We start from the raw sequence: 23,889 nt of genomic DNA, 5'->3' as shown, positions 1-23,889 counted from the left end.
CTTCTACACACAGGGTGATATTTCACAGGATGTCAAGGGGCTCAAATTGAAAATCCCTTGATGAATCAATATTTACTGCAGCAGCTAAATGAATAGTAATAAGTCACCAGAGGCTGAGTCCAGCCACAACCAGGCCCCTCTACCTCACCAAATCTGGATTACACAAATGACCCTCACCCCTCCACCAACACACAAAAGAAGCATACAAAACGCAAAAAAAGAACCAAACTGGCTCAGCTGTACTTCACAGAACAGATCAGCGCAGATGCACTGGCAGCGCACAGAAGCTCGTCATTACTATCTGCTCCAGAAAAATAACCAGAGAAAAGTTTGTGTTTAGTCGTCAACGGGGAAACAATTTCTGGAGGCACAGGACGAGGATCCAGACCAAGTTACCATATTTGAACGAGAGGGCATAGATATGGAGTGAAAAATTAAACATTATTGGACAAAAGCTCCTCTTAGAAGGCCTAATATTTCTATTTGTGGGTAAAAGTTTACTCTGCCTTTCATGACAGAAGCATTTAGGGTGAAATGGAGATCTGTGAGGGTGTGAGATGCAGGAATAAGAGAAAAGGTGAAGGTTAGATGAATGAAAACAGAACCCAAAATAAAAGGCCGTCCATAATGACATTAAAACGAAGACCCTCTTTGTATCCATCGTGGGGTTGATGCGCTCCCCGCTGGTGGAAATTAATGGGAGGAGACACTGGTGTAAATGGTTTATTCTCTGGGTTATCTACTGTGTAAAAATGAGCACCATAAATTCCCAACCTCTTCCACTCATGCTACACATGACGGTGACATAAAAGACAGGGCGCTGCTCCGCACTGAATGATATTAACCACCGAGCCACACAAAGACAGACCAGCAGGAAGAGGTGTGTGTGAACGCGGATTACCTGGCAGACTGGATCCTCTTGGCTCGCCAGGAGAGGGCTGGGTTGTAGTGGAGGGCGTGCGCAGTGCTGGAGCCCAGGCGGGTCACCATTTTGTAGCGTGTTCTGAAAACCCGTTGGGAGGCGGGGCTACGATGAGAGGGAGAGGTGGGATCTGTGGACAGCAACAATTAACAGCAGATGAGTGAGAACTTCTGCACATAAAACACGACAACACAAAGAAACCGAGGCCACTTACGCATCCAGTCAATGTGTGAACAAATGCACAAAAGCACACACTCAGACACAAGTTTGAGGACTCTGGCAGGTGTGCTCTTTAATAAGCTTCACATATAAAAATGAGCGGGAATAACAGAGGCAGAATTTTTATGAGTCTAATAAATCATGTGCTCTGTCTCTTTCTGCGCTGCCTTCATCCCTCCTGCTCGGCCTCCCTCCTTCCTTCTCACTTTAAGTCTCATTCGTTATATCATTTTACAAATCCATCAGAGAAGAGGCATGAGAGGGGAGCCATCGCAATGGAAAAAAGGGGGACTAAGTGTTTTTATTTATTTATTTGGCTGAGTATCCATCATGTTGTTTTATGATGGCCTGGGCCGGCTGACGCACAGAGAATAGAATTTGCATTGAAGATCGCTCGAGTCTCCGTTCTCATCAGTTTACAGAGATCAAACACTTCACAGACCAAAGTGTTTCTACTGAAATCTCTAAAAGTTTTGTTTCTCATCATCTGTCCCAGTTTTAGTTTGGTTTATCTTAAAAATGCTAAATATCCAACAATAAACACCAAGTAAAACTTATGTTCCAAGTCAAGTCATAAACTGCCCATAACAGCGAGAGGATAACTTACTTAGACGTGAAAACAATGTGGCTAAGCTTGAGTTTATTCAGCTTCTCCCCATTCAGAGAGCACATCCTCCACAAACACACAGGTTCTAAACGGCATAAAAACACAATGGGTTTGTCCTTACTCCAACAACTTTTCTGAAGTTCAGGCTGGCAGCTCCTTTGCGGTGGAATAATCCGACAGTCTGAACTGTATCGGGAGGTAAAACATATTTGGACACACCTGAAAAGCATCATTGCACAATAGGACGATGCACTTTGTATGAACAGACAGCCAAAGCCGTAAGTCTGTCAGTCTTTAGAGCATTTTCACTTCAACTCATTAACATTTCTATGAGACTTTGTTTCTGTACAACTCTCTCTCAAACAGCCAGTTTAAGCAGATCTTCACCAGCACCAGTGTGTGCTCATCCATTCCTGGTCTGGACTAAAACAATTTATTCACGACTGGTGTTTACATTCACACTTTTCTACCAAGCCAGCAGACGGCTGATAGAAGACAAACGGATTAATCTTTTTTGGGGAGTATGTTCTGTTGATGGAACTTAAAAATTGCAAAAACATAACTGTGTCATGTCATATGAGCTTGTTGGATAAATGTGTGTACAGTCCATTTACTTTCCCATGTAACTGCAAATGCACAGGGTAGCAGAGGTAATACCTGCCTTATTACTGCCCATAACACTTTTAATGACCACCCAGAGGCGCCTACTGTCAAGCACCATCTCCCCTCCCCTCTAAATAGTTCGGTGTGTAACTTCTCTGACAGGTCAACTCATCGTAGTCGTCTTCCTCTCAACGTACAGGCAAAGCAGCTCATGACAACCACTTTAGGTGTGATCGAGTCTCAAACCCAGTGACACTGTCGACTGATGGTGTGTTGGTTTACGTCGCAGTGAAGCGCGGAGCTGTCGGAATGTGCTGCCGAGTCAGAGCGCATTTATGTGTGCATTTATGTGCAAGGTTTGGTGAACATGGTTTGCACTTTCGATTTCTTCCTGGAGTCTCACGTTGCCATTTCAGCAAAGGGGAATATGTTAAAGACAAGACAAAGTTACATTTGGAGTAAGTGAAAATCATCACCCTGGAGGGCGTCTTCAGGCTCAAACCTGCGACCGCAGGTGGATGATTCGCACAAAAATGTTCATGTGGAAATATTCTCATGGCTTTAAAGACAAGGACTCACCATTTGTGGCAGTAAACATCTGTAAAAAACATCTGTATCAGCTGCCTGATACTTTATGAAGAGGTAAAACCCTCCTGAATCAGTTACTCGACGTATTCATTTGAATTATTCCACTGCCCAAAAAAAATGTCATCATCTGCACAACCCATCTCTGTCTCTACCATTATTCTCTGCAGTGGTCACTGGCAGCACTCCATCTTCCTAATGAGCACAGAAAAGACAGAGTGAAAGAAGGCGAGAGGGAGGGATAACAAATGAGTTTATGGACTGAGAAGGAGCTCATTTCCTATCACTTCTTTCACAAGTCTTTAATAGCCAATCCTCAAGATTGCTGCCATTTTAATTAGCATCCAATAGCAAAACGTGACTACAGGAGCAACAGAGACACACAATACAATGATTCGATTTCCACTTCCACACCTTCCACCTCCCCCCAGATGTGGTTTCATTTGTCAGCTGCGATGCAGCTCTGGATCAACGAGAGAATTCATCTCAGACAAACATTTGCTGTTCCACAAATCACAGAGAGCTGGGGGAGCTGCTGAAAAGCTCACTGCATGTTGAGGGAGCACAGAAACGCACGCATGCCTGCGAGGTGGGCAGGTGCATGGAACTCAAATGTTCATGTGAATGTTGCAAAGGCTACACCACGCTGACGCTGTCAGGCGTTACACATCTCAGACCACACGTCCCGGGTGTATTTAACATTAAAGGGATATTTCATTTCTAATTTGAGTTCTATATACAGGAGTTGCTTTATTGAAATATTACAACATATTCACATATTCCTCAACAGACACAGCTGGATGCCAAACCCAACCTTTACCCCAAAACCAACCCTAAAACCAAGTGTGAACCCTCAAAAAAAAAAATCGCTTTGCACCTGCAGGGACCCCAACCTGGTCTGACAAGGTCCCCGAAACCTTGTCTGCAATCAGGTTTTTAAATTAAAACAAATCAAATTAATCATTACAAGACTTTCAGTACAGTAGTAGCTTAAAAATGTACAGATAATCAAACTGTTAATTGGAATTATAGGTATGACAAATAATCATCAACTAAAATCTTATGAAATTAGTCAAATTTGACAGCCGTAAGGGTTGTGTGAAGCATTTATGAGCAGTTAGTAACTAATATGCAGCTGTAAGGTGCTCTCAGTTTGGAGAACTGAGGAGGGATTCGCTTCAGGAGCAAAAAGACCAGATGGAAAAGGACGCTGTCAGTTTAATGATGACATCACGATGACAGCATGACTCGTTGACGTTAACTGGCTTGATTAGTCGACCTCAAAAATCCCTCAAACTGCCCGTCACCATGAACCGGGGTCTTTCCATGTCCCCCCTCGGTTTCTCCCGCAGGAACCAGAGGCTGAACAGAGTTCTGGGCTCCGTTAGGCTGTTCGGAATGGAGTGTTTTTGAGAATACCCTCAACCTCTGGGGTGGGTCTTGCAGAATTGAATATTTCTGATTGTTTTATTCCCACCTTGCCATCTCAGCTTTAAAATCCACAACAGCTCATACTATGTTACCTTCAATTCACACAGGAATAGTTGTTTCTCTTTGTAAACAGCACAGCTCTGAAATGCACTTTGATTAATAAAGCTGAGGTCCTGGTTTTACTCTGGGCTCAGCATGACAGTGCAGACACTGGGTGGAGTGAAAATCATCAGTGGATTTAATTTGCCTCATCTTTCTGAACCTTAGACCTCAGTGGAATGCAACAGGCTTGGCTGGGTCTTAAATGATATTTAAAGAAAGGCCCGGGCCATTTAAGTTCCAGGTTGCTGCCGATCAAAAAACAAAACATCTGATCAATTCGTTGCTCTTGCTTTAGTGTTCCGAAGCTGAAAGGAATTTAAAAAATAAGACCGTGAAACATAAATTAATGAACCCAAACGGCTATGCCAGAGTAAAATATATAGCTCTTACTTTTGTGATATAGATTCAGTGGGTGAAAGGGTATGTGTTGGGTTATCAAAGAGAAAAGACAGCACAAGAGAAAGCGCTGGAGAGAGAATATGGGTGGGGGTGGTGGTATGTACACGATTAGTTGCCTGGCTTGTAGTCACTTTTTCTCCCACAATCCATCTGTACTGCAGTCAGAGCTATTTGGGCGTCCTGGCAGATGACAAATAGGGCTTGTCAAAGGTGCTGCCATGATTCCCACCCTGCAACCTCGTACAACCCCACCCCACCCCCATCCACATCCCTAACCTGCACCTCAATCTGCTTCTAAACTCTTGTTGCAGACATCGTGACACCCGCTGTGTCCGGGATGCTGTCACACAGCTGTTCCACCTTGACTGCTGTTAAATGACACCTACAGTGAGCTGTAGGTGTTTGTCCTTTGTGTGTGTGTGTGTGTGTGTGTGCGAGCGAGCGAGCATGAATGGATGGTGTTGCGCTGATTGTAAACCACTGCAGGTTGTGTTGGTTGAGTGGCTCTGGGAGCAATGGGGTCTCAATCTTCCTCTATAGGACCATGACCAATGAGCATGTGAACACATACGCGCACACACAAACACACTTACTCACACATATACACCTGGAGTCTCAATCTTCTCTTAATAGACCTTTGACAGTGGCCTGCCTTGCAAGTGGTGCCCTGCACTGTGAAGACACCAATTGCAGACGCATGCAGCTCGCACGCCGTCCATCCATCTCTCACCGACTCCCCGCTCTGAATCCACAGATAATCTACTCTCGCCGCCTCCCGGTGCACTCATCGCTCCTACTGCGAGTAGTCTGCCTTCCTGTCTCAGAGCCCCATTAAAAGGCTGGTTCAACACGTTTTCTCACTTATTTCCCAAAGCCCAAGTATTCAGCGTCTGTCCCAGTGCAACAGAGGTGGAAGGAAATGTGTACCTGCTGGGCAACAAAACATCAATGCAAATCCTGCTGCACACACACTGGGTACGAGCCCGGCCCTGATCAATCCTGTTCGTGAGTTATTCCACATATCAGTAATCCAGAATGCTTGATTAGTCGATGGTATTGTCAGTCATAGATAAAGGAGTTAAAAACATTTGGATTCACAAAATCAAAAAATGACATCCTCCATGAAATTCTGCAGCACGCTGGTTCCTGGAACTGACGTCCACATTAGGATTCGTTGTTTTGAGCGGTGATACTGTGAGGTAAAAAACTGAGCAAATTTGTGAATAGCAGAGCAATCTAGAAATGCAGTGACATTCCATAAGAAGTCCAATGAGGCAAGAAACTAAGTCTAAACGGGCAAAAAACACTTCTACGCCTTCCAAAAAGCTTCAATATACGACTTAAATGATCACAGTTGCATTTGTGAGAGTGCATAATGATGATTAGGCTGCTTTGATGTCCCTCCTCAACATGGAAATGGAATTAGGTAATGTGGTGTAAAGAAAGGGGCCACTTTCTCCTCAGTCCTCTCTACCTGCACTCTCCCTGCTGGACAACGCCTGCACAACCATGATGACACTCAAAAAAACATTTAGCTTTAGTTGACTAGTTCCAAAACTTAAGGTGGTCTGTAGCTGTTCACCCTTAAAAACAAAGAAGGGGAGGACGGCTGATGAAGGTGAGGCAGCGTGAGGTTGGGCGACTGACTCCAGAACCTGTGGCATACAAGCAACACTAACCTTAAAGATCCCATATTTGGATCATCCATTCATTTCAGAACTGCATTTTAAGTTTTTATAAACTCTAAAGCTGTGAAAATCAGACAGAAATTCCTCGGGTTCACCATTAAATACACTTCAGACAAAAAACAATTTCAAACCATCTCATGTTGCCTTTTGTGTTTCAGTGAAACCAAAATTTGGCTTTTGGTTCTGTCGCTCTGTGCAGAGATATCCTGTAATCTAAAACAGCAGAATTATCAGCACAGCTCCTCTCATCTTACTCACTGATGTTTCTGTTGACTAACACAGGAATGATGGGCCCACCACACACCAACTGAGAAGCAAGTCACTTTCGAGACTTCAGTTCTGCTAAGGAATGTGGTCAGCCAAAGCTCCCTTTGAAATCTGAACTTCAGATACAGAAGCAGCCGGTAAGGACATGACTTACAGCCTGAATGATCCATGAGCTGTCAGTTAAAGAACTGTGGAGCCCGACATACAACTCAAATGAAACCATCACAATCAGCCAACTCAGATGTAATTTGGGTGAACCAACTTTTGAAAACAAAATGAAGTTTTTCCCTCTCGTTTATCCTCTACGATTATGTATAACAGGTCTGATCTTCCAACTGAGGAATCCACTCCAAACCCATGACAAATCACTCGTGCAGATCCTACTTTATAAACCTAAAGAGACAGATGGAGCATCACATAAGTGGATCTGAAAGTGTTGAACTCGACCCCCATCCCGAAGATGACTGAGCCTCATCCGAGTGGCGTGGGCTAGACTGAGTAAAGTTCTCTTGTATGCTAAGTTTCTATATCCTCAGCCCTCTAACTGGGGCTGCTGACAGGCCACAGCACTGAACCTTCAAGCCTCCATCCTCTTACGGATCCCCCAGAAGTCTGTCTCTCCGTACCTGACGGCTAATTCCAGGGAACAGCGGTCTCCGTCTGCTCCCTCCCTGGGATGTGCCGATGGATAATAAATCTTATTATTGGCACTGCCTGTTCCCCTGCCATCCCATGTTCCAGTCCCCTGGGGCTCATCCTCCGACTCCAACAGCTCCAGCACTCTCACAGAAGACAGCGGTGCCAGGCTAACATCAGATTTAACAAGGGAGTTACCACAATTTAATAACCCAATGTAAGCCAGCCTAGTGATGATAACATGATCTCTGCATGTTTGACACTCGGTGATACTTTCTGACAGACTACCCAGAGATGCCAACGGGGTTCGATGCCTCACCCTGCCAACAGAGAAGCTCATTCCTCAGTTTTAAAAAAATATTGCATCACATCACTCATGTACATGTGTTGCATGCAAAGGCTGAATGCAAGAGCCATCTCCGTCTCTGAAACCTCATTTTTACAAGATGACAGGCCCACTGCTGCAGGATGTGGAACGGGTCATCTGTCATCAAATTTAGTTCCTGGCATTTAACACCAAAATGAGAAATAAAACCATTTCAATGTCTGCCAAAAACGTCGGCTAATTTTAGTCTCGTAGGTATTATGTTTATGTTTATGCATTTAGCAGACGCTTTTATCCAAAGCGACTTACAAATGAAGACATAACAAGCTATATAAAAGCTAACAATAAACTACATAGAAGGAACCCACTAGTCCGTCTCTGTCAGAGGTGACAGAGTAGAGATATGGTGCAGGCATAGAGGGACGTGCATCTTTATACATACGTCTTTAGAATAATTTTCCTCGCTTTAATTTGCCGTCAGACAGAGACCATGGACATTACCGCCTCACTTCCCCATCAGAAAGCGCCGTATGAGAGAAAAATAAGGCAGTGAACACAACATGGCATACATTTGAGATTGATCGTTTTATGTGGTCGTTACCGTGTCTGCGTGCAACTCCAAACTGAGGGTGTGAGGCACGATGACCAAGACTTGTACTGGACAGCAGTTTTATAGGGTTTTGGGCACTTGTGGCCTTTAACTGACAGTGGATTGTAAGCAGAGAGAATGGGGGAAGACATGCAGCAAAGAGCCCCAAACCCAGGCCGGCGGCATAGAGGAACTACAGCTTCTGTATACCGGATGCATGCACAACCTATACCTGAGCTATACGCCATCCCCAGTATGCCAACTGTTAATAAGTACCTGATTTCCATAGTAATAGACTAAAGGGAAGCAAAATTATCCTTTTATGCAACTACAGTTTGAAAAATGAAAAATGTGTGAAAAATATTCATTAAAATCCGTCTCCAGTTATTAATCTCATCAGTGTTCCTCAGAAAGTTCACTTTGAAGCATTTGCTACATAGAATTTAAATATTCTGAGTATGACTCTACGCCTTTTATCTCATCGAGTAAACGGGGCTCTGATAATATGTTAAATTAAGCCCGGCCGACATCTGCACCTGGTTTGAAAGGGAAAGGTATGGTCAGACAGGTGCTATTGGTGAGCCAGCGACCGCTTCCCTGGCCAAGTAAGCAGCCGCTCGTTCACTCAGCTGGGGAAGGAGTCCCGGCTAAACCAAGTCAAGTGAAGGCTGCTGACTAACATCTGCTCGCTCGACCTGAAGAGCAGCCAGCAATTCAGTTCTGCTAGTAGCCTGTGCTAGCTTGTGATTTTATTGGTTATTCACAGCAAACACATAGCTGTGCAGCCCCACCCACAAAGTAGTCAGGACTGGCTCCTCCAAAAACTTTGAGAAGAAATGTAAAAGAATGTGGAGCTTTATGGATGAATTACTGAGGATTTTGAATAATCTAAGTTGTATTCTATGTGGGTCTGACAGTTTCCTGCAGACTAAAAACAGATCAGAGGAACAGTGCAACTGTAAATGTGATGACAGACAGACGGCACTAATCAGCTGCTGTTTGCTTCACGACTAAATTAACACTTGGCAACAGGTTAGATGCCACAGAATACAGAGCACTATTTAACAAAGACAGTATTTCTGTCTGATGAACCTGCCTCACTCTTTTTAGAGGAAAACTCTGGGCTATATCAACTTGTATGTGGAAGAAAAGGGTTGGCAGGAACTGACAAGCTGATGGGGCCACGTACTGAAATAGGAGGCCGCTGGTGTTTGCCATGCGCAGATGCTGCCAACTAGGGTGTAGGTGATGTCACCATACAGAGCGAGGGTGGCAGTGACGGTGGGGAAAAGGTGGGGGAGCTGCTGGCTTGTGACTTCGCCCATCAACACAGAGGAGCCATCAGCTGTAACAGACACCAGCTGATCCGGGAAACCTCAGGCTGATCAGGGGAGGGGGGAGTCTCCCCCTCAGGCAAATGTGAGATGAAAGGTTGTTGCTCATATACAAAGACATTGAAATGGGTACAATCTGAAAATAAATAGGTGAAAACTTGTTTCTAATATGCTTTTGTTGTTCGCAACAGTTCATTTTGGACATAATTTAGGCAGGTTTGAGTGATGTGTAGCAGAGCTGATTATGGTCTGGTGTTCTGGGTTCAGTTAAATCCAACATGAGCGAGTGGGAGTGGGATTAAGAAGACCATCCTGTCCCTTCCATGCAACAAGCGAGTCATGCAGGATTCATGACAGCCCACAGATATTCGTTTACAATGTGCCCATCCCCGTGCAGAGTCAGGAGTTAAGGGTATTCAGCCAAAAAGGAAGAAAACAAACAATGAGTTACTCTCAGTGAGGACGTATAGGTCAAATCCTGATTGGTTGAAGCTGAAAAGAAGATGATCACAACAGAAGAAACACGATAAACCACACCACAAAGAACGTTCTGGCTACTATGCCTCCTGTCACGGTCGGCCACAACACATTTAAGGGTGGAAGTGCACCTCAGGCTCCTGCAACAGCATGCTAACAGGCAGAAGTGTCTTTGCTAAGCTGCACTTTGGGCAGTTTTGACAGTAGGTGCATGTTTGATAGACCTACAGCCACTGGACAACAGGCTTTCGTAAGGAACTTCTCTGACAACAGCAGCTGCCTGATAATGTGACAACCAATCACAGGCGTGTCCTCACCACTGATCCAATTTAGCACCCTGCCTCTGGTCCCTCAGCTTCATACACAACGGAGATACATTAGAGGGAACTCTTTTCTCTCAAAGAAGTGAAAGCCTAGAGATTAGATAACGTGAGCAAGAACATAAAACAAAGTACACTCGATGCCATTTCAATGGACCTCATACTAATGCCACTAAATTACCATACTAGCTTTATAACAAAAAGTAACAATTTGATAAGACAGCTTTTGGGAGGTTAGATAAAGATTCAAATGTCTGTAGTTTGTCTTAGGGTAAGATACAAGAAGTCTTTAAAAATCATTAAATCATGTGTGTGTGTGTGTGTGTGTGTGTATCTACACACTGAAAGCACAATCACTGTATTTTTCCAAATGTTGAATAACATGTAAGAAGACAACATCCTTGATGAATAATGGAGTGATAATAGCCTTTATGTGTGCTTCTCCAGAGTGGACATGCTCCCGCAGCCACAAAACATCAATAACTTAAATAAGACATGATGAAAACACACTTTCCTCCTGAACTCAACCTTGACCCCAACCTAACCCCCGAGAGCTGACAAAATGCTCAGCGTTGACTGGAACTCCATCAGGTTGGGAGTCACGTCAAACACTTCCATGCGTGTCCCGTGATGTCTGTGTGACACACACGGTGTCGTGGATGGTCAAAGGGATGAGTCCGGCTGTCAATCACCAGGTCCCATTAGACACATTAAAGGGGAAGAGCCTGCGGCTTCGTCCACTTAAGGACTGACATTATTACAAGCGGCACAAGTGCATCTATTTGTGAGCACTGAGACTGCAGATGTGGGTTTGAAAGGGTGTCTCATAAAGGCTTTTCTGTGAATGACTGGGCCACTTGAAGGTTAAATGAGAGCATCCCTAAAGAGTAACATAAGATTCCACTTCGGATGTGAACTTCTGCCCTGAATGATACGTGTCAAGAGCCTCAAGAACACAAGCAGGACTGGAGGGAGTGTGGGGGGATGGGGGGCAGAAGGGGGAGAAACACGTGGACTAAAGAGTAGGCTCTTTTTCTTATTGTTAACAAGTTTTAGGTTTTTAGAATGTTGTAATTAATGAGAAAATCAAAATAACTTTAAAAGTCGACAGATTATTTTATTTTCAAAGTCAACCTTTCTGTGCTTGGGAGTAAATATTTGGGTGCCCAAAGTCACTTTTAATAGTTAAAATCAAAATTAATGCTGTTTGGGGCCCCCCTGCGTCATAAATCTCTCTTTCAGTGAGGATTTCTACATGAAGCTTACAACTCAGATCAGAAATATCTCCAGGAAAAAAAAACAGATGCCATCATTATGTCCAGATTTGAATATTCATCAGGTCTCAACTGTAAAATGTCTTGCTAACATATATCTAATGAAGTTGTTTAAAAAAATATCACTTTCCTATCAGATTCCTTAGATTAAAAGTAGTGACTGAGGATTAAAAGCTGTTCCCTGGCAACAGAGAGTGCATACTTGTCACTGGTCTCGGACATGCAGTTCTCTGAACGTCTTATTGCTCTGTGGAGAAGGGTTGCTGCTGCATACAGAAATACTGAGTCTTGAACATCTTGGCTGACTAGACTGTTGCACTGGAATGAAGTGAGACAGAGAAGCTGGAGTGAGGGCCTGCACCATGTTGGTTTGACGCCGTCATACTGAATGATGGCTTGAAGACACATGCGGGACTCTGCAGTTTGTCAGTCACACACACAGGGAGCAAAGGTGCCTTACGCTTATAGATTTAAAGCAGGACTTGGGTTCTGGTTGCAGATGCCAGCGTGGTGTGCATCCATCATGCTGCCGATTCTATTGGGTCAGTGAGTGATGGACCCCAGTCAGCCGGTCGGACACCGGCCCTCAACTTCTGTTTCAGCCACAGAGTGAGAGACAAGGAAGCGATGTACAAGGCCGTCGGGGGACACTCAAGCATCATGAATGTGTCAAAGTGTTACGAGCGAAAGGGGCCACACCACAGGCCAAAGAGAGTGAGGGGTCAGGGTGTCGAAAGGGGAACCGGAGAGGCCAGAGGACACCACTCTAATAAGGAGTATTTACAGTAAGTGTTGTTAGCACGAGCATAACTTTGAGAAGATTAATGTTAGTCTCACATACAGTTGCAACTGAGCAGGAATCAAGGTGCTATACGACACATTTATGAATGCCTTCAAATGAACAGATGATGGGAGGAGATTCTATATCTAGGACTTCTTTCAATTAGGACAACTGAAACTAATCATCTAAAAAAGAAAAGAAAGAAAGGTTAAACACATGGCAACCAATTAGTGCTGCAATAAATCAGCAGCAACTCTGTAAACAACAACCCGCCAAAAGTGAAAGTGAAACCAAACTTTGAATCCTTCAAAGCTTGGAGCTCTCCATGAAAACCAAGCCTAGGTTAACGCTGGCTCATTTTTTCAGTTCACCTGCTCCGTTGTGCACAGCAGGGACTCACGTGCACTAACGTGCACAAGCTGGTCTGACCTGCTGTAGCTGTACAGAACCCAGCAGCTTCATTTACAATCCAGCTGTGCTTTCCAGAAAGACACAGCTCTATCTCACAAAGTCATTTACTGCTCTCTACTTAATCTCTTTACAAAGTAGAGATCTTTAGAAATGCTAGCCCCACCATGAAAGTTTATCAAGCTGGAATTTTTAAAAAGCATTAAGATAAGTGACCCTGGGCAGAGACATTGATATTTGACCTTTGAGTCTGTAATGAAGAGGGCCGGCTGGAATAACTTGTTTCTGACAGTTCACTCTGGCCCCCGGCCACCATCAGCTCAATAAGAAGGGGTCTGGCTCCCGGCATAGCACTGCATTACCAAGGTTAAAAGTGAGGGTTCAAGTGCCAAGGGTCAGTAGGGAGAAAAAGGGGGACGACTGCAGGATGATGACAGGTGAGTCTCTTGTCAGGTTGGGTGCTAACTTGATGAGGGCAGAGGGGTAAGGGCTTCCTCTCTCCTCTTTCTGATTCAATAGAAGACTAGCAGGTGCTCTGAGGACCGACTCCAACTAAACAAACCCTCTCAAACTCCCCCACATCCACTCCCCCCCAGGAATTTGTCGCTTTCTGCTTCCAGCAGTTTAAGCCTTTTTTTGGTTTCAGTAGTGCTAACTCAGTGTTGTTACTCTGCATGTCTCTATGTGTCCTTAGCGCTTTCTGCCCTTCTCTTGAGCAGCATCCTCACCCACCTATGGCCCCTCTCATTCCATGGTGGCACTCTGGGTGCAGCTGCCAGGCCCTAATTGGTCCCTTTGGGTCCAGGAGGAGCTGGCAGCAGTCGACTAAAATGCTGATCACAACCGGGAGGAGCGGGCATCTGCTAGGAGCGGACACTGCTGCTGAACCGCTGGCATGGCTTGCTCACAAAAAACACGCACACAGAGGAATATGTTCTGATAAAGGTCCTTCAAAGTCACAGCAGTCCTGAGCATTAACATCTGAAAGCATTAGCTCGGTCATGTTAGGATTAGATCAAAGGTCTAGTTACAGACACATTTATCTAAATGAAGTCATGACATTAATAACTCTTTTACTGTTGGAGTCATTTTGAAAAATATCAGCCTTAACTGTGTTAAAATGTCTGACGTTATTCAGGTTAGTAACTATTTTAATAAAGTGTTGCACCTTCTAATCAATCAGCATTTAATTCACTCATTGTTTTTGCTGAAGTGAAAAACACTGAAAAGTTTTCTGAATGAACCCACCGGTGCGGTACTTCTGTTAAACTGAAGCTCGCCGTTTCTGGGACCGATGCAGCACTGCAGGAACATTTCTTCTGTCCACATCACGACTGTCGCAATGCAACACACATCTCTCCCAACGCTGGTCATTAACATGACCAGCTTCCACGTGGGGCAGATGAGTGAATAGAAATGGTAATCCTCTCAAAAATAGCCCCCGGGTCATGAACCCAACGTACACAAGTCAAACTATGAGAGTACAGCTGGCCACAGTGTGTCATCTGCAGAGATGCATGTAGGAAAGCTGCTGGAAAAACAAGGTGCTAGAAGGAGACGGGGACAGAAGGAGAACTTTTTATCTCACTGCATGAAGCGACCTTTACAACCCAGGGTGCATGTACATGGAAATGAAAGAATAACGTTCTGAATTTCACTTAAACTAAGGTTCAGCTTGTAGGTTAACAATCTGAGGAAGTGTCCCAACATGTAGTAAGAACCACGTTTAAACGTCTTATTGTTAAAAAGGTGGGTTTGATCTAAATCTAAATGCCTTGTGTGAAGATCTGATGGTTGTGCACGGCTCTGATAGTGGACATGTGCTTTCTTTTATTTTTACTGCATTACGCTGCTTTTATTTATCTGCATCTGAACGGGAGTTTATATCATTAATGCCGGCTATTTGGCAATCAGTCCAGCATTACTGTCATCGAACAACATGATCAATAGTATCTGCTCGTGTCTCTGCAGAGACAGAGTGAGGTATTTAACAGCCAAGTCCCCCAAAGACAGGACACAAATTAAGCACACACCAAAGGTGCGTGCACACACGGACACAGAGGGCCCCTGGACAGGAGACAAATTAACCACTTCCAAAAGAGCAATTCACAAGGGAGCCGGGGACAGTAAATGCTTGATAATCGATACCGCCCTCCTCAGGGGAGCCCACACAATCACAGACCTCTGTACACGTAGATAAATAAAACAAGTGCACGTGCAAAACACACAAACACGTTTCCAGTGTGTCAGTTCTTTGTAAAATTGTAACACTTTAAGCCCAAATGAGCACGGTATGATCCTGCAGCACCTCTGTGAATGAGCAGAACTTCGTGGTCACGGCGCTCTGCGCTTCAACAGACAAGTGGCTTCTTCCTCCTGCTCTTTTTTTTTTTAACTCCTCTTTAACTCTGAAGCTGCAATGACAGGAGACAAACTAGCCATTTCCCCCAGAGCAACTCACCGGGGACAGCAGAAAATGAACTGCCCCAGATCAATACTGTACTCTCACACAGTCACGATGCTCTCCTCCACAGACACACAGCCAAGCATGGCCCGCTGCAGAGAGGACACCAAGCTTCCCTCTGCTTTCACAAATGGAAACAACAGCTGGATTTACATGAAGTAACGGAAACTCAAGATAAGAAGTTAGTTCAGGGTTTGCTGATGAACCAGAGGTGGAGCACATCAGGCATCAGAGTGTGTGACATCAGCTGATACAGAAAAGTATTCATTATATTTCTGAAAGCCTGCATGTGCATCACTAGCATAGGAGTTTCATTCTGTTTGCAGTTTGTTTTGTTCATATACACAACTATAACATTTTGATATCCTAATTTCGCCAACTACAGGTTCATTTCATATGATTCACTCTGAAAGTTTGGCTCATTGACTTTAACTGAGCTGCATCAATTTATCTGTTTTTATATGAGAAATCAAAAAAAAAAAAAAGAAAAAAAAGAAAGAGGCAAATGCGTTACGTTTTTCATGAGGGACTAAAAATGACCTGCATAAGGGCGTGAAGTTTTAATGCTGACAAAACGTAGCTATCAACTTACAAAAACAACGTTAAAATTAAGGGTCACATTGGATCCTGACTAACGTCAGATCAACATCAGAACTACAGGTTGTGGTTCTGCCCTGAGCAAGCACAACTTCAGCTATGGCTCAAGTTGCTGAGCCAGCATGTGCAGAGCCCCCTCTGCAGCTCAGAGGCAGAAATACACAGGAAGGACCGAGCGGTGCACATGCACGGGTCGAGGTTTAAGTGTGGGTCAGTCAGTGTACGTGAATTCTGGACCTGGCTGTACACCCTGACCCACTCACAGGTTGGTATAAATAGTACCGACCCTCAAGGCAGGTTTTGCTGCCAAGTCTGCTGGCTGAAAAATACACAACGGACCTCCAGCCGGGTTTTAAATCAGGAGGAGAGCAGCTAACCATCAACATGTGGAACGATCACAGGTCCTTATGTTCAGCTGAGACTCTTATTTAAGTACAACTTCAAATTTCAGTTGAAAATGTGCAGCTTTATATAAAACTGCAAAACCTTTAAAGTTTGAAGGCGTTTCTCTGAGAACTGTGCTGGGAAAAAAATTATCTATAATATCCATAAAAAGTAATGATAAAAATGAATCTGTGAATCTGCAAATGACTGAACAAGAACACAAGAGCTCCTTTTAAGCCCTTCTGCTAACAAACGTATAAAACATACCGCTCTACGTCTTTGGCAGAAGCGATAATACAACCAAAGCAGGACAACTGTCCAAACGGTGCCCTGGGACTCCTGCAGCATTCAGCATTTTCTACTGAGCCCAAACAACAACAACAACGTCTAAAACGATCAACAATTTCTAACCATCGTTTTGGTGTATGGTCGCAGTTACCAATATCACAACCACAGGACACAGTCGTGTTGGCAAGATGGCTGCAGGAAACTGAGGCTTCCAGTGGTGGAGTGTCACGCCCAACTGGTTCCAGTGCTACTGCCAGCTCACTGACAGTCACATCAGAGCCGAACACTCACTGTAAAACTCACACGAGCTGCTTCTGCTGGATGTGCCGGAGGAAGTGAGGCTCTTCACAATGGAGCTACTGTCTCACACAGCAACACACAGAACTGAGGACTCAATTACTCTGCTTCTGTTTTGAGCAAATCTCACTAATTAAATAGGTTAAGCATTAATTATTTAACCAGAGAGTGAGGGGGACTGTTGACAGGACGAGCAGGCACTCAAGGAGCATGGGAAGGGGGTGATGGAGGGGGATGCAGCGTTCCTCTCGGCTATAAAACAATCCGCACCCGGCACAGCTAATCAATAGAGCCCTGCTGGAATTAGCAGTTATCTTAAAGCCCTTTAACAAGAGCGTAGTGCCTGACAAACACAAACAATCATCCATTATTAAATACAAAAACCCAACATGGACCCTCTGGGAAGAGGAGCAGAGGAGGGCAGCAGATATGAACAGTGTGAGAAGACATATATGGGGGGGGGGGGGGGGGGGGGGGGGGGTGTTTACTATAAAAAAAAAAAAAAGAAAATTAGGACAACTGCAATCATTGACAATCAGTAAATTATCTCAAACATCCAGAAGCAGAGCCAAACGGGACTAAATAAAACTGAGCCCATTCAATTTGGCTCAAAAGCCAAAGAAACAGAAAAATGTGACCATCAAGTGTAGAAATATTCACTCAAACCAGATTTTCTCTACCTGGGGATTTAGCTTCATTTCTTAAAAACAGTTTCTTATGGCCACAACGATGGCTGCTTATTCAAGTTAATGTAAAAATAATAAAGACAGGATGTGGCGAATACCACAGAAACTGAGCAATGTGTCATCAGCTGGCTTCAGAAAAGTTTAATAGAAGCTTTTCTACTGTTTTATCAAAAATCTGACACAATAAGAAAAGTTTGTCGCCATTTTTTTAAAATCAAAAGTAAAAATGAGTGCACCGTGAGAATCCAAATATGATTTTTCACAATCTGATCTGATGGTAGGTTCGAAGATATTGTCTGTAACAGATGCATCAAACCAGGTTAGCAAAAGTTGAGACTCGTATTGTGACACGTTGACGAGTCTTATCAGTTAACAACGATCCACTGCAGAAGCATCTGCTTCACATTTGTTCCTGACACAACGCCGTTTCATTCACAAAACACCTGTATGGAGGTCACGGTGGGCTTTGCAGGCCCCCTCGTGTGCTTGTAAGCAGGAAGGCATAGACAAGATGGGGAATTAAGCTCAGAGGTTTGGATGCCAATCATGGGTAGAGGCTCATGGTCAATACCTGCAGCTGCTCAAGAGAGAAAAGAAAAGTCAACTTCACAGTTCCAGGGGACGGATAGAGACACAAAGGGGCGAGAGGAAAGCAGGGAACAAGCGGTGATCACAAGAGTAAAGGAGGCATTTAGAAGGATGGGAAAGGAGCATTAGTAGGGCAGTATTTGTGGGGTTGGTGGGGGTGGGGGGCAACCAGTGAATAACTCACTAAGACCAGAATAGACATAGAGGGGTTCAGATATCCAGACCAGTATGACTGAAATGGAAAGTTGGAAAGGCTGAAAAAAAAAATACGTCAAGATGATGTGGCATCAGGTTTCTCCTCAGCCTGAGGCCACGACCTGCTGCCTGGCTCCGAGGCGTGAGTGGAGAGCCAGGTGGAGCAGGGGAGTTATGAAAGGAGGGCACAAAGTTATGAACCACAAGAGATGATCAGCTCACTAACCCACTGCGGGTCCTGCCTCTACTTGGCTCTCAAAGATATCAGTTAAGTTTAACGAGCAACAGCAGTGTTACGTGGGCGTCTTCTTTGTGACGTCAAACAGCAATCTGATGCCATCTGATGTGATGTCTTCTGACTGAAGTGCCCAAACACGGTCAAACCATCACAAAACAACACCCGCTGTAAAAATAAGCTTGATCTAATGCGCGTCCTGGTGACCTCTCAGTAAAACAATACGACTGCGAAATTGGAGGAAACTAACCATCAAAAGACGCCCGGAAAGCACAGTCAAATGCTGCTTTGTGAATGCTTTTGGAACTCAATTAAAGAAGATTTGGTGTCATCTGTTGGTCCCAATATAGTTACAGCTTGTTTTAATACGATCAGACCGAGAGGCTACACCGATTACTTTTATAATTGAGCGTTCAGCTCAGATGCCAAGAAAAAATAAACGCAGCGGGTCAGACTGTTGTTGCTAGATGTGACCGCTTCAGATCCAGGGTTAAACTCACAAGTGACGGACATGTTCAGCTGGTTTAATGGAAAGCTGCCCGTGTGAGAAAGGCGTGTGAGCAAATATACAAAGATAAAGTGAGATGGTGTTACTCTGGGAGGACTATTTTACCCGTTACAGAAAACAATCCCACCGAGCTCTGATAATCGGGAAGACTCGAGAATGTGAGAATTGTCACAGACATGAAAGTCTGTATGAAACCCAGCGTTTACTCTGCAGAACTGGGTGCAGTTACTCCAACTGCTGAATAACAACAGTAATACTACCTCCGCCTGCCTGATCACCATATCCAAACCTCCAACCTGGTTGATGCTTCCCTGTGCTTTTAAAGCACTGATATTCATTTAAAAACTATAAGCACATTACTAATGACCAGATACTTGGCCAACAATTCTATTTAAAGAGAAGAAGGACACTTTCTCTTCATCTAAAGGGTCTTTTTACGAATGCTTTTACCAATGCCAGTTGGGTGATTCCTTTTTCATCTGTTCCACACGGCTGAAATGTTCCTTTTCCTTTTCAATCAGACCACACCGCTTAACATTTTCCTTCATTGTCAAAAACAAGGAAAAAGGTTACAGACTCGTCTGTTTCATGAACAGAATATATACTGAAAAAGCACCAAGCATGGAAAACTGCGTCCGTCTTATCCTAAACAGTTAGAATGAAGCTCCTTGCCAAAAATGCACTTAGCAATCAGGATCCTAATTGATCAGAGTTCTATTTAAATCCACAATTCAGCTGAGCGTCAGTCATGTAACGCCTGTGTGAGCGGGACATAATCGACATGCCAGGCGCTCTGCAGACTCCTTGCTCATCTTCCCACGTAAACAGCAAGCCCCCGATGATTATTATGGGAGCATGTCAGTGTGTGCAGACATATGGAGGAGAGCTGGGCTGGATAGGGTTACTGTGACAGGGTCGCAGGGTGAGGGGTTGGGCAGCTATACCACCATGTCCTCAAGCTGACAAAAGGTGGGGATTTATAGAGCAGCCTTTAACAGGCCCTGACTTTCCCCTATCTGTTACCCGAACAAACACACACACCTTCAACAAGAAGCATAACAAACAGGAATAATACACACCGGCTGATAAACTTAGGCTGTGTCAGATTTTTCACAATGAATTTTGCATTTAATCAGTGTTTTTTCTCCTTGATATACATATTACTGGAACTTTAAGTGGTGGTTCTGGGTGATGGATTCTGCAGACCTTTACCTTGAATTCTGCACTGCAACAACAGAACATTTTTCAGTGAAATTTCACGTTGTGCTCGTTGAATTGAGCATTCTTACCAGTCAATTTTCAAGAAGACACTGATATTAAGTGTGTGATTCCATGTGTGCACATATCCGTTTTTGGAATGAAGACAGAAAGATTAAAAGGATGCAGGTCAAAGAAATGATATTTGAAAAATGACTTTGTTGTCTGAAAGAATATCCATCCCCCGTGTGAAGTAGGAGCAGAAAGAAACATGATGCATTAGACAACAGTTAGCAGCGAAATAAAGCATGTATTTTACACCATTCACTACGGAACATGCAAAAAAAAAAAAAAAAAAAAAAAAACACTAACAGGTTACAGAAAAGAACCAAAAGTCAAACAATCCTTCCCCCGGCTTGATAAATAACGTCACAGACTGCAGGCAGAAGATGTTAAAATAATAGATGTTATGGGGAATTGCACATGTGCCTGTTCTAGTTCCAGAAGGCTAGTGTCTCAGCAGCCAAGTTATCTACCAATAAGTGACACCCGTGTTGCCTGCCATGTGTTCTCAAATAATTAGCACGGCGCTGCCTGTTAGGTTTCTGATTTATTCAGACAGCCCGACACATGGGCCACTCCTCTGGATACCAAGAAAACATTTACCTCCTTAACTGGGAAGGAGTCACAATCATCTGAGGATCAAGTTTCTGGACTCAATAGTATTGATTACACATTTCAACACATGTCGCTCATCCCCCCCACCCTCTACATAGGGCATAATCCCCCCACACAAGACGGTGTGCAGCTATCAAAAACCATAAAAACACTAAAAGCGAAATGTGTAGGGAATGCATCGGAATGTTTGAGGGAAATATGGAAAACCAACTGAGAAATGTATCCAGTGGTTTTCAGCCAAGTGCAACAAGCGTTAACTGAAGTTTGTGTGTACTCAGGAAGGCCAGTGGGATCAGCATGCATGTTGAGCTCAAATGAGTAAAGATTTTAATTATGGCCAGTTGACAGTTTGATGAGAGTCCGGGGAAAGGGGAGGGGCATTCTCACAGCTGAGTTTGAGTTACTGTGGTCGTACTGTACGGTGCTCTGATCACTGGCATGCACAGCTCCCTGGGTCTTGAGAGGTTAATCAAAATGCCAAGTGTTACCGTGCACCATGGCAGAGAGCTATACTGAGCATGTCGTGCACAACACATCATCTTACATGAGAAACAGAATCATTCATGCAACGGAATAGCTGTACCGCTTATAGGGACACGCATACAGAGGTCCGTGCTTCTTCTTCCTTAAAATGTGTCCACATAAAAGTGGATGAAAGTGTTGAGAGGTTTTATTCTTATCGTTTATCCTTTGATGAAAGATGCAAGATGAAATGTCGGATTTTGACTTGGAACAAAGCCGTTTGGACAGATTGTGTGCGATTCTCCATCTGCAGTGACAACAGCTCTTCTTCCCTAAATCACTGTGGCAGTCCTACAGTACTGGATGTGTGCCTTGTCTGCGTGTGTGTGGGCGCACATGTCTTGTAAAGCATGTGCGAGAGAGACAAATGGTGACAGATACAAAGAGAAAGCCACAAACAGTTCAGGACAGAAAGAGAAGGCACAGGTCCACCTGTTTGACACAGAGAGCCTGAGAAAGTGCACAGGAATGAGCAGAATGCCTGCCTGCCTGTGTGTGTGCAGCAGGTTAATGTCCATAAAGTGCAAGTGTGTGTGTGTGTTACAACCAACTGATAATACCATCAGGAATGGCATTTAGAGAACGGTATGTAGAAAAACAGCTGATGCAGGATCATGTATACCAACACACACACACTCACACACCCGCACAAACAAACTATTAAAACATTTGATCAATAAAAGTTCTGAAAACGATCAGCACACCAATACATGCGACATGAAGCCGTGCTTATTGTACGCACAAAGCACCAGCAGCTGTGTGGAACAGGTCCGAACAAACAGCCAGTTAATGTCCTCGAGAAGCTGCCGCTGTGTGCGCATGTGAGTGCGAGCGTGCACGATGTGGCAATGTGGGACGGCGAGTCAGTGAGAGGAGACTGCAGGACAAGTGGTCGCAGTGTGAAGGAAAAGTGGGAGAAACTGGAGCGAATGATGCAAATAAACAAACGCACGTTGTGCCGAGCTCGAGTCAAAGAAGGAGCGGCGGCGCCGGCGAGCACGCCCGAAACACGCATCGGTTGCTAGAACTGGGACTACCGTGTCACAAAACACCTTCAGGACAAGTTCACAGAAACAGCTGAGAGATGATGTTAAAACTTTAAGTCGAAAATGATCTCAGACAACTGATAAAAATCACAGCATCACATCAACAACAGCTCTCAGACCAAAGGCTCTGATGAAGAACAACCTGCTGTGAAAATAAACTGTTTTAAAGCTTCTAAATGGGTTATCTTGATGCTTATTAAAGATAACCTAACTATGCAGAAATCTCACTGAGTGAGAAAATGTGGAGAGACAAACAGTGCAGACGAATATGGTGAAAATTGGAATAATAATGATTTATTTCCCCCATCAGCTCTCTTTTTTTTCTTCTAAACAAACAGGAAAACAGACTTCCTTCCTTCTGTCAGAGTAAGTGGAGTTTCTTCAGTCTCCTGGTAGTTAGATTATTTCCCCCCGCAGGCTGCAACGGGAGGGGCTGATGTTCGACTCTCAGCTGAGAGCTCAAAAACAGAGTGACACACGCACATCAAACGTTCAACACCGACAGATGTTCACCGACACTCTGGACGCCATGTTGCAGGCCCTGTGTGTACGGCCTGTAAGATGCAGGAAAGAGTGCAATATTTCCACCGCAGCTGGAGCCAATAAATACCTGCAACTGCTGCAGAGTAATGTCACGTCAGACTAAGAACGAGGACAGCATTCTTTCCCACTGAAGACAGAAAGCAGATATTATATATTGTTACGTTAGTGTTTTCCCTCAGTGCAACATAATCAGAACCACTTCATCACGGCTCTCACAGAACATGAAGGTCTGGCATGTTCCTGCATCCTGGAGGTTTCCTGATGAGGAAGACTGAGAAAATTGGCTTAGTTTCTTATTTTTGACTGGCCAACAGACATCAGCCCCACTGACAATGAGCTGCTGGCTGTTTCAATCAGGTAAAAATCAATCGATCTTCTCTTTTTTTTTCCTCCGTAACCTCTCACATGGAGGCCAAATCTCAGTAAACTCTTGTAGAGCTTCCTGCAGCGGCATCATTGAAAATAAGCATCTAAACTAGCACCCAGGTGTTCCGTTCCCATAGATGCCGATCAGCTGAAGCTGCAGGGTTATCTGACGCGGGACAAACCACTTTCCTTCTGCACTCAAAGGCCAGGTGTTAGCACATGTAAGCAGGTTTTTCTACCAGTGAAAACATGGCTGAAGAAAACAACTTCCCCTGCGTTTATCACACTTCAGATGCCCTCGGATAATACAGCATGTCAGATTACCGAG

General features: G+C 44.2%; 1 protein-coding gene across 2 annotated transcripts in view; it reads right to left on the bottom strand.

Annotated features, from left to right (window-relative positions):
- Positions 1–23,889, bottom strand: part of zc3h3 (zinc finger CCCH-type containing 3) — a 57,124-nt gene that overhangs the window by 25,392 nt on the left and 7,843 nt on the right. For both annotated transcript variants that reach the window (XM_072388953.1, XM_072388954.1), the window contains exon 4: positions 902–1,052. In XM_072388953.1, the coding sequence (XP_072245054.1) occupies positions 902–1,052 (151 nt within the window). The remainder of the gene's footprint in view (positions 1–901; positions 1,053–23,889) is intronic.

This window comes from Leuresthes tenuis, unplaced genomic scaffold, assembly GCF_036924035.1.
Source record: "Leuresthes tenuis unplaced genomic scaffold, fLeuTen1.0.hap1 SCAF_7, whole genome shotgun sequence".
In the NCBI taxonomy this organism is placed as follows: Eukaryota; Metazoa; Chordata; class Actinopteri; order Atheriniformes; family Atherinopsidae; genus Leuresthes; species Leuresthes tenuis.
This window is presented reverse-complemented; position numbering and strand designations above follow the sequence as displayed.